We start from the raw sequence: 12,334 nt of genomic DNA, 5'->3' as shown, positions 1-12,334 counted from the left end.
GTGCAGTGGAGATGCAAAGAATGGTGAATGATGTGCTTAATTCTACCTGCATGGAGTCAGAAAAGTCTTTATAACTAGAATGATGCTATGTCTTGAAAGATTAATTCACCAGGCCAGCGGGAGAGAGGAAATGGAAGGGGAGAATGGGTAGGATATTTCAGACAAAACCAGCTGTGTAAGTAAAGGCTTATGTTTCATTGTTTTCTTTTTTTAATATATTTTTATTGAAGTATAGTCAGTTTACAGTGTTGTGCCAGTTCTGGTGTACAGCACAATACTTGAGTCACACTGGTCAGAATAGCCATCATTCAAAAGTCCACAAACAATAAATGCTGGAGAGGGTGTAGAGAAAAGGGAACCCTCCTACACTGTTGGTGGGAATGCAGTTCGGTGCAGCCACTGTGGAAAACAGTATGGAGATTCCTCAAAAGACTAAAAGTAGACTTACCATATGATCCAGCAATCCCACTCCTGGACATATATCCAGAGGGAAACTTAATTCAGAAAGCTACATGCACCCCAGTGTTCATAGCAGTACTATTTACCATAACCAAGACATGAAAACAACCTAAATATCCATCAACAGATGACTGGATAAAGAAGCTGTGGTATACTTATACAATGGAATACTACTCAGCCTTAGAAAATAATAATAAAAATGTCATTTGCAGCAACATGGATGGACCTAGAGAATGTCATTCTAAGTGAAGTAAGCCAGAAAGAGAAAGAAAAATACCACATGATATCACTTATATGTTGAATCTAAAAAAAGACAAATGAACTTTTATTTCATTGTTTTAAGTATACTGTGTACATTTTGTATATATTCACAATAACAACCTGCTTATAGAAAAACCCTGCTTATGAAATGAAATCTACATGTTGACAATACTGCTCTTCAGGTGATTTTTTTCTTCTTTTTTCTGTACTTTCTAGATTGTCTGTAAATATAACTTTATAGTAGTGTTAGGTCCATACTCAATAATTCACACAAAAAGGTGGTCTAAATTTATGGTACAACTAGTGATGCATAAAGATTCACGAACTATGCTTGTCATGATGGAATCCCAAAATGTATTAACTGAAAGAGTAACTCTACACACAAATATGCAGGGATAGCTCATTCCTTTTCCTCTTCATACAGATCTCCAAATACTAGCCCCAGCATTAGTAACTTGAGTATCCTGAACCCAGGAAATCTATAAGAAAAGAAAGTCTGCCCTACTGAATGGAGAGGATATTTGCAAATGACATACATGATAAGGGGATATCCAAAATATGTAAAGAACTCATACAACTCAATATCAAAAACAATCCAGTTTAAAAATGGGCAGAAGACCTGATAGACCATTTTCCAAAGAATACATACACATGAAAAGATGCTCAATATCTCTATCAGAGAAATGCAAAGCAAAACCACAATGAGATATCACCTCACATCTTTGAAATGGCTATCATCAAAAAGACAACAAGTGTTGTTGAGGATGTGGAGAAAAGGGAATACTTACATGCTGTTAGTGGGATTGTAAATTAATGCAGCCACTATGGAAAGCAGTATGGAGGCTCCTCAAAAAATTAAAAATAGAACTACTGAATGTATGATCCAGCAATTCCACTTCTGGGTATTTACCTGAAGAAAACAAAAACACTAATTGGAAAAAATGTATGCACCCCTGTGTTCATTGCCACATTATTTACAATAGTCAAGATGTGTCCATAGATAGATGAATGGATAAAGAAAATGTATGTGTGTGCGTGGAATATTACTCAGCCATAAAAAGAATGAAATCTTGCCATTTTCAACAACATGGATGGATTTAGAAGGTATTATGCCAAGGGAAATAAATCAGACAGAGAAAGACAAATATTATATATCACTTACATTTGGAATCTAAAGAAATAAAGCAAATAAATGAACAAAACAAAATGAAAACAGACTCAGATGCAGAGGACTAATTGGTAGTTGCTAGGAAGAGTAAGAGAGGGGTGAAATAGGTACAGGGAATTAAGAGGTACAGACTTTCAGTTATGACTGGGGAGCAAGACCCCACATTCTGTGTTTCCACAAGCCCTCCAGGGGATTTTGGTGCTAAAGTTGAGAGAACCAGTATTCTTAACCATCTTTATTAATAAAGCTTATTAAATGGTTGTGGCATGAACACCCTTTAAATAACCATGCTTTTCATATCATTATTACTGCATATACTCAGTCTCCCTTTTGCCATAATAGATTTCAGCATGACTTTTATATGACTGTAGTTCTTGTGTCTTTTACAGGTGTTGGGAAATCTTCACTAGTTCATCTTCTGTGCCAAAATCAAGTTCTGGGAAATCCATCATGGACTGTGGGCTGCTCAGTAGATGTCAGAGTATGTGTTTCTTATATTTTAGTTTTCCAGTGTCATATTAAAGATAATTCCTTCAAACTGATCAAATGATCAAATTACAGCACTGTAGTCAAGGCTAGTAACAATAATAGCTGGGCTTTATTAAGCACCAACTCTGTGCTAGATACTATGTCAAATGTTGAACACTTATTTTGCTTTTTTAGTCTTTTAAACTGACATATAGTTGCAAAAATTAAGGCATAGAGAAGGTAAAGTAACTTGATCAAATTCATTCTGTTCATAAGAAACAGAGTCAAGATTTGATACCACTTAGTCTGAGGCCAGAAACTTCAGTTTTAATGACTATGCTATACATCTAGAATTCACTTAACATACTCCATAAATAATTCTGCCTAAGCCTTTGTCACTAAGACAGCCAACTTTTGGCTAGAATTGTAGTGCGCAGACAAAAGCTTCTAGAGCTTCCTGTCTAGGTCATCTGTCCCACCTCACATTTAGGAAACACAGGGCAGTTTCCACTTTATTAACTATCTTCCCAGATGTTGTTGGTCTTCCTAATTCTGCCTAGTCCTGTCCAAGGCTCCCCTTCTGCTGGCATACCTGTTTCCATTGAGTTAAGAAATAAATAGGGAGGTAGCTAGCTAGATTGAGAGTTATTTTCCTTCAGTTCCTTGAAGCTATTGTTCCACAGTCTGTGACATATTGCTGATTAGAAATCTTCTGTCAGCCTAATTATTATTCCTTTTTAAGGTAATTTCTTCCCTCTAGTTGCTTTAGAAAAAAATTTGTCTTGTCTTTGATGTTCTGTAGTTCTGCTAACCTATGCCTGGGGTGGATTAGTTTCTAATCATCTTGTTCAGAAGTTGTGTGTCTCATGTCTGTCTTCATTTTTCAAAATTTTTAGCCATTATCTGTTTGCCTACTTTCATTCCCTCTATCATCTTCTTTTGAATTTCTGTTGTATTTTTGTCCTCCTCATCTTTTAATTGCATTTTCATGTTTTCTGTTCTTTCTCCTTGGTGTATTCTGGATGGTGTACTCATACCTGCCTTCCAGTTAACTAAGAATCTCTTCAGCTATGTCTAATCTGTTTTTTAATATACCCACTCAGTTTTGCATTTCAGTAACTGTAATTTTTAATTTCTAGATGTTCCTTTTGGTTCTTTTTCAAGTGTCAAAATTGTTCAAAATATTCTGATCTTTCATTATGGTTTTACCTTTTATTTTAATCATTATTTTCAACATAATATTTCATGGTTTCTTTTGAATTGTTCTTTTTTTTTCTGGGTAGGTGATAGATTTCCTATTTGATGTATATGCTGACTCTACTTCATGGGAATGTACCTCTTCTATGATCTGCAATTCTTTGAAAATACCTGCATCTTCAGCAGGATTTTTTTCCCCTCTTCCCTTTGGAAATCTTGTATGGTTTGTTGTGAGGGTACAGTGCCTTTCCATTTCTGTTGCTGCCAGAGCCCTAGAGATTTCAGTGATCATTGTAATTTCTCATCATGGAATTTCCATGCCACCTTGATAATGTAAATGCCCCCAATATCTGATTGTGGTCTCCATTTTTTATTGACTTTTCATCTCTTTGTCATCCCTACTCAAGGTCTCTGACAAAAAGGTTTTCCTGCTTCCCTGAGCCAGTGGACAGTTTTTCCTGCTCTCTTTCACTGACTGGCTGCTCATCAAGGGTCCACATTTCACGAAGGAAACCTGTATTTTGTCATTCACCTGCATATACTCTTTCCTTTAAAGCTGGAAAACAGATCGCTATTCTTGGATGGGCACTAAAACTCCGGGGACCAACCCCTGAAGCTGTATATGAATCTGGGTCAGGTCCCACTTTGCACTCTAAGTTCTTTCCTCATTTCTAGCATCTGGGGAATTTCCTTTTCTTTCTCTTGAGCTTGTCCTTTTTATTTTTAAAAAATATTTTAATGGTATTTCCATGAATTTGAAATCAGAGGGGACCTGTCTGTGTCATTTCAGCCTGCCATGTTCCCAAATTGTTAGATATGGAAGAAAACACACATTTTTAAATATAAGGGTAGAGGAATACTCTACTGAAAGTAGCTTTGGAGAGTATTCAAGGTATTTCCAATTTTTAAATTCCAGGGTAATTAGAATGTGGAAGAGTGAACAGCATCCACATGAGAGAGCAGTAGGAGAAGTTGTGTCTTCAGGATAGAGACTTACATCAGCTAATACAGTGAGGTTGAAGATAAGGATATAATGGAATTTTATTACCCAGGAGTAAGGTTCCAGGTGAATAAGGGAAAGATTTGGAGGAAGGAAACAATTGGGGTTGAGTAATGGGTAGAAAGCAGTTTGGGAATGGAATACAAGAAAGCAGTTTGGGAATGGAATACAAGAAATCAGTTACAGTGTGTGGTAACTGAGGATAACAGGGATGTAAAATTTCTTGCGTGTAGCTGGTGGCAAAATTTCAAAAGAGACTTTATATTAGCAGTGCCCTGTATATGAAGGTGGAAACTTAGGGTTATATCTGCAAGGAGTATTTCTGTTAAGTCCCAGAGAGCAGATCGGTATGAGATTAGTTAGTTCTCAAGACTGACCAAGTTTTAGAAGTAACAGTAGCAGTTTCCTTTGGAAACCACTGCTTTTGGAGAAAGTGAAATTGGAATTCCCTTGAGTTAGCTTTTGAAAGACTGCAGATTTTTGAACTTCCTCCATAGTTCCAGGGAACATTGGGGAGCACATAAAACTGCCCAAAGGGAGACTGGAATAAAGGCTACAGTAGTCGAAGACAAGTGTCATGTAATAATGTAACATTTTACTGAAAAGAGTGTGTTACTGACTCCTTTAAAGCCAGTCTGGCCTGAATTGCATTATTGTGGAAGAGTAGGGCATGTGGGGCTGAAAGTGATCTTGCTTTTATTACTCTTCATTGAATTGGGGTGGTTGATCTGTCCTCTGTCTTTGAGAAGAATGTATTTCTTGAGTGACAACGTAAGTAAAAGGCATTTTTAAGTGATAATCTTAAGGAAAGTTCTGATAGACATGTAAATCATTTTGACTATTATAATAAAGTGAAAGTTCTTACCTCTAGCAAGAATGATTAAATCTACTGAAGCCTTTACCTAAATAACTTGGAAGAACACTTTCTTCTGTAGCATCTTTTGTGTTGCAATTACAGCTTCTGTGTTACTGAAACCTGTGAGAGGGAATCTCTGGAGTCAGTAGAGATCCATGAATACACACCCTTAAAAACAGTTGCCCCATTTAGCTCATTTCACATGTTAAGAGCCAACTAAAAATAGATGGTAAAGGTGATAATGTAGTTGTTTAATTTCAAGTGCTGGGTGAAGCTAATGAGCTTAAAGTATAAAGTCTGTATTCAGTAATTATTAACATTTTGGATTTAGTATGTAATACAGAGTATTTGTAACTGAACTGAAGGGAAAAGGGGAAAAAAGTTTTACTTTGTGGTAGTCTTCATTCATCACTGTGTTCTAATTTTGTTGCCCTAAGTCCAAAGGGACCAATATAAATGCATGGCTACTCTTAATTATGAAAGCAAGACTTACAGAATTTAATCTTTTCACAAATTATAAATAAGGAAATCGATTTGTCATTTCTAGTTCACTTTAATGGGGTTTTAACTCTAATTTACACATTGTGTACAATCAATATTTGTTGAATTCCTCTTTGGACAGCATAACAATGCAAGCACTGGGGAGAATTTTTTTTAAAGGCAGACTTCTTCACTAAGAATATGATGTAGGATCTAGTAGGTGGGACAAGGTTTTTATATAAATGATCTTTGAGATAACAATAATAATGAATGATGGCTTTAATTTTTTTTAGTGCTTACTTTGACTCAGCATCTATGTTATATACTAAGTCATTTAATGTTTACAACCCCTTGCGGTCGGTGCTGTTAGTTTTCCTGTTTGGCACATGAAGCATCTGAGGCACAGAAGTGTTCAATGATTTGTCCAAGATCACAAGGCTAGTAAGTGATGGAGGTGGAATTCAAACCTAGACAGTCTGGTTCAAGAGCCTGTGTTCTTGATCACTACTCTGCACTGCCTCTTGTTCCAGAATGGTATTGAGAAAAAGATATTCTAATGCTGTTAAATACAGTAACCACTGGCCTGTTGCAGCAATTTACATTCAAATGAACTAAAATTAAAAATTTATTTCCTCAGTTGAACTAGCCATATTTCAAATGCTCAATAGACACACATTGCTGGTGGTTACTATACTGGACATTTCCATCATCATAGAAAGTTCTGTGGGATCACACTGATATAGAACATAAGTGTTATAGCAGTTGAGGAGAGAAAGTAAGGTGCTTGTACAGAATGGAAAATTATACTGGATGCTAATGATTGAACGAGCTGGCAATGGACAAATGGACTATTCCTTAGGAAAGAGGACATATATTACAGGTGAAAGAGAAGGAAATGATCATAAATTCAGCTCTGAACATGAGGAAGGCAGATATCTGTGAGCTATCCAGCTGAAACTGTCTAGAAAGCATTTGGGGTGCTGAAGCTCAAGAGAGAATTCTGAGTTGGAATCATCTGTACAGGGGTAATCCTGAACCATGAGAGCTGATGAGTTCTTCAAAAAGAAAAATTTAGAAAGAGAAGAGCTGAGGGAGAGCCTTGGGGTATATTTAGAGAGTTGACTATGAAAAGAGGGGTCAGAGAAAGATTGCTCAGAGAATTAGGAGGGATAGCCAAGGTGATGAAATACCACAAGAGCAAAAGAGAGATGAGAATTTCATAGGAGGGACTGACTTTTAGTATGAAATAATATAGAGATATAGAGACTGAGAGGGGAAGAAGTTGAATTTGGTGATGATGAAGTTAGTGCTGACTTGAAAGTGCAGTGGAATGTTAGTGGCAGAAACCAAATGATAAAAGTAGGCAGAGAGGAAAGAGACAGGTTTAAATCAACCTTTCACAAAATTTAAAGGTTAAATAAAGAAGCAAGTGGGTACAGAAAAGAAGGGGAAAGTGAAGGGTTTTTTTTGTTTTTTTGTTTTTTTTTTTATATAGAGGAAATGAGTTTGGCTGAAGGGAAAAGAAGATAACTGATACCTACTGGGTATCAGACACTGCAAAGAATTGGAAGTACAGCAGTGAATGAGATAAATTCAATTCCTGCTCCCCTGTTGCACTCTCATTGACTTTTTCTATCCTTCTTTCTTTTCTCTGAACCCTCCCCTAAGACCTCCTACCTTCCTGCCTGTCTTTAATAATAATTCTGCAGGCACACATACTAAATTAAACTTACTAGGAAACATCTACAGCATCCACTCCTCTTTCCTATGTGTATCATCTTCCTTACTAATGAGGTAAAGGACTAAAGAAAAAAAAACTAGTTTGTTTCTACTTTTTAAAAATTACAAAGAATAAACTCTTCAAATGAGACAAAACCTCCTGTATAGTCTTAATTTGGTTTCCAGTAAAAAGTCAAGAGGTGAGTAAATGAGAAGTACTGAAGTGATAGTGTGGTTCCTTTTCCCATTTGATGATCAGCTCATACTGTTGCTACCTGTTGAGAAAATCCTTCCTTGTATAGCTCTAAGTCTGTAATGACTTTACGTATCAGATCCTTGATGACCTGATTTAAATATAAACCACATTTCTTTCAGTTTGGCATTACCTCCCATCATGTTGGGATCTTAGTATAGCACCCAGGTACCACTTATTGTGTCAAGAGCAATCCTTGTTATAATGTCAAGCTTTCCCTTGGAGATCACTCACTCATAAAAGATATAATGTCATAGCTACAAGCTACAAGCCACGGTTTAAAGTTCTTAGGACTCATTACATTTAAATTAACTTAAACTTAGTATTAATTGAGCAGTTTGGAAAGGAAGAAAGGCATCGTCTCTTCTAATTCTGGAAGGAAACATGAAAAGATTTGATTATGGAATTTTGTGGTAAAGAAAAGTACAGATAAGTGGGTCAGTCTGGCTTGGGAGCATGTGTAGTCAGAAGGGAGCTGTCTAACAGACTTGGTACATTGTAAGGCGAAGAGGTCATGCGACCTGGAAATTATATTACATAATGGCTATTCTGGGAGGGGTTACAGTCTTTTAGAGGAGGCAACATTAGACATTTGAAATAATTTTAGAGAAAAAAGTGATATACTAAAATGGTTACCAAACTGAATTATGCATCAGAATCACCTAGAGATCTTTCTTTAAAAATACAGATTTTTGAGCCCTACCCCAGAAGCTTCAGGAGTTGTCCAGAAATCTATATTTTTTTCCCAAGCCCTTCTATTGGTTCTGATTTAGTTCACCCTCAGAACTGTGCTTGAGAAGCACTGGAATTCAGTAAAATAGTGAACTAAACATAATAAGACCTTGGAGGATGAGATATCTTGAATTTATTCCTTGATTTAAACAAAAATATCCAAGCATCTAATATGTGCAAAGTATTATGCTATTTTCTGGGCCTGCAAAGATGAATAGTACATGGTCCCTGCCCTTAAGCTCAGAGTCTAATAAAATAGATATCAGTAGATAAGTAAGACAGTGTGGTTAGTGAAATGATAGAACTGTGCAGGATGTTATGGGAGTAAATAGGAGGAGTACCTATCGTGCCCTGGCTGATTTTGGAGCCAGGGAAAGGGGGGCAGGATCAGCAAAGTTTCAATAAAGTGGTTGAGCTTTTTGATAACAGGTAACTGACTCTTTATAACACCTTGTATTGTTCATTTCAATGATTTTGCTTGGAAATCTAGATAACATTATACATCTCCCTGCTTTTGTAAACAAAATTCATATAGTTTTAACATTTTTATTGATGATTTAGCATGATCACATATTATCAGTTATTTATACCATATGGCAAAACAGTGATACCTTTTATCACAGTGTACAGGATTACTTTTTATTATCCACAGTTGTCCCCAACTGCTGTGATTTTGCAATACCCGTTTTTCTGTCCTGTCTTCTTTGTTGCCAGTCTGATAATTGTTTTCTCTCAATGTCAGTGTGACTGTCTGTAGAAGATCTTATTTACTTAAACTTTTCCTTGGACAAAAAGATTTGGACGAAAAAATATGAATAAGTAAAAAGTGGGAAGCATTCTGTTAAAAATAGAATGTGCATTTTATGACATCTATTTTAACTACTCAGCTATCTTGCTTTTTCTCATTTCAAAGCCATTTAATATACATAATACAACTCCTTCATTTTATAAGCAAAGAAACTAAGACTCAAAGATATCAGGGATAATCAGTAGCAATCAAGGAATATAGTCTAGGCCTCCTGATACCAAATAGTTCCATTCTATAAAATCAAGTTCTTAACTAGGGGTTACAGCAAAATAGTGGAAAATTGCTCCAAATTATGCATGCCAAGGACTGGATCCCAAAGTTACTGATTCAGTAAGTCTGGCATGTATATTTTTTAAAAGGACTTTTATTTCAGCTTAATTGAGATATTGTTGACAGATAAGTAAAATATTTAAGGTGTATATCATAATGATTTACTGTATTCTTATATATTATGAAAAGATTCCTCCCATCCAGTTAATTAGTGCATCCATCACCTCACATGTTCATTTATTTATTCATTTGGTGAGAACATTCAACTTCTCTCAGCATGTTTTAATTATACAATAGAGTGTTTTCAACTATAGTCACCATATCATACATTAAGATCCTCAGACCTTATTCATCTTATGAGTGAAAATTTGTACCTTTTTACCAACTTCTCCCCATTTCCCCCATCCCCCCCAATTCCTCACAACTGTTTTTCTGTTTTGTTTCTATGAGTTTGACTTTCTATTTAGATTCCATATAAATGATAGCATGCAGTATTTTTTTCTCTGTCTCGCTTATTTTACTTAGTATACTTCCTTCTAGTTCTAACCATGTTGTTGCAAATGGCAGGATTTCCCTTTTTCTAATGGCTGAATAATATTCCTATATATATATAATCACATCTTCTCTATTCATCCATTGATGGACACTTGAATTGCTTTCATATCTTGGCTTTTGTGCACAGAACATGGGAGTGCACATATCTCTTCAGCATCCTGTTTTCGTTTCCTTTGGATATATACTCAGAAGTGGGATTGCTGGATCATATGGTAGTCCTGTTTTTAACTTTTTGAGGAACCTCTATTCTGTTTCCGTAGTGGCCAAACCAATTTACATTCCCACCAACAGTGCTTAAGGGTTGTCTTTCTCCACATCCTCGCCAACACTTGTTATCTCTTGTCTTTTTGATATCAGCCATATTAACAGGTATGAGGTGCTATTTCATTGTACTTTTGATTTGCATTTCCCTGCTGATAGTGATATTGAGGACCTTTTCATGTATTTGTTGGCCAAACGTTTGTATGTCTTCTTTGAAAAAAATGTCTAGTCAGTTCCTGTGCCCATTTTTAAATTGGATTGTTTGTTTTTTTGCTATTGAATTGTATGATTTCTTTATATATTTTGGATACTAACCCCTTATCAAATATTTGTAAATATTTTATCCCATTCCACAGGATGTCTTTTCTCTTTGCTGCTGGTTTCCTTTGCTGTGTAGAAGCTCTTATTGTGATGTAGTCCCACTTGTTTATTTTTTGCTTTTGTTGACATGTGTTTTTCTTAAAAAAAAATTCTTGGAAGATTCTGATGTACACCTCTGAACCACTATACTATAATCTGGCTCTTAGCTGTATTCTAATAGATAAGGTTGCTATATATCAGATTTTGTTTCCAAATAGTAATATAGCACAGGCAATAAATGCTTATAGAGTCTAGACCATGAGAAAGGGAGAGATTTTGGAGTTTACTCTGAGAAAGAAGGTCATTGGAGGGTTTTGAATTGAAGAAGGATATGATCTAACTTGCATTTTAAAAAGATTACTTATTTGTATGGAAAACAAATGGGGGTAGAGAGGTACTGAGTAGGGTGAGGCTCTAGTGGGGAGATCGGTTATGAGATGGTTACCTTAATTGAGACAAAGAGATGGATAAGGGCTTTGAAGATGGTAATAGTGGAAATGGTGGGAAGTGGGTTTTGGGATACGTTTTTAAGGCAAAAGGAATAGGATTTGCTGACAAATCAGATATGCAGTAGGAGAAGAGTTAAGTATCACTCAACTTTTTGGCCCTTCAAGTAACTCAAAGGCTAGACTTGCCTTTTACTGAGTCAGAGAAAACTGGGAGAAGAAAAGGTTTGGGAGGAAGATTGGAATATTATTTTTAGATATGTTAAATTTGAGGTTCCTATTAGATGTCCAAATTGTAGTCCAGTGGATATGGTAGTCTAAAGTTCAAGGTACTGGTCCAGGATGGATGTAAATTTGGAGTTTATCAACATAATTATAACATTTTAAATCATAAAGTTAGATGAAAGTGTCAACAGAATAAGTGTTGATAGAGAAAAGATCCATGAACTAAACCTTGGAAGACCCTAACAATTACAAGTTAGAGGGATAAGGACAATCCAAATGGAGATTGAAAAGGATTAGCCAATGAGGTGGGAAGAAGAGCAGGAGAGTGATATCCTATAAGTTAAGTGAAGAAAGTATTGAAAGACAGAGGAGTGATTAGTTTTATCAGATGGTAGAGTAAGATGAAAAGTGTTCATTGATCACTGGATTTAGCAATGTGGAAGCCATTGGTGACCTTGATAAGGAATATTTCAGTGGGGTGATTGGGGCAAAAGGTGTGGCAGGAATGAGTTCAAAAGAGAATATAAGGAAAAGAATTAGAGACAGTTGAGAACAGACAACTCTTTGGAGGGCTTTTGCCCTCCAGGGAATAGAGAAGTGGTATGGTAGCTGGAGGAAAACATGGGGTCAAGAGATGGTTATTTTAAGGTGGGAAAAATTATAGCATGTTTGTATGCTGGTGGGACTTATCCAACAGAGAGGGAAAATTTGATGATAGAAGGAAGATTTGATAGAGCTATCTCTTTGATAAGAAAGAAGAGATGGGATTTCATGTATAAGAAGGGGTTTTGGCCTTAGGGACACTGACAGTTTATA

The 12,334-nt window shown here is 36.0% G+C and overlaps 1 protein-coding gene across 1 annotated transcript in view; it reads left to right on the top strand.

Annotated features, from left to right (window-relative positions):
* Nucleotides 1-12,334, top strand: part of RABL3 (RAB, member of RAS oncogene family like 3) — a 32,510-nt gene that overhangs the window by 3,294 nt on the left and 16,882 nt on the right. Inside the window, exon 2 of the mRNA XM_010970867.3 lies at nt 2,278-2,369. Coding sequence (XP_010969169.1) covers nt 2,278-2,369 — 92 coding nt within the window. The remainder of the gene's footprint in view (nt 1-2,277; nt 2,370-12,334) is intronic.

The sequence above is a fragment of the Camelus bactrianus genome, chromosome 1 (genome assembly GCF_048773025.1).
Source record: "Camelus bactrianus isolate YW-2024 breed Bactrian camel chromosome 1, ASM4877302v1, whole genome shotgun sequence".
In the NCBI taxonomy this organism is placed as follows: domain Eukaryota; kingdom Metazoa; phylum Chordata; class Mammalia; order Artiodactyla; family Camelidae; genus Camelus; species Camelus bactrianus.
This window is presented reverse-complemented; position numbering and strand designations above follow the sequence as displayed.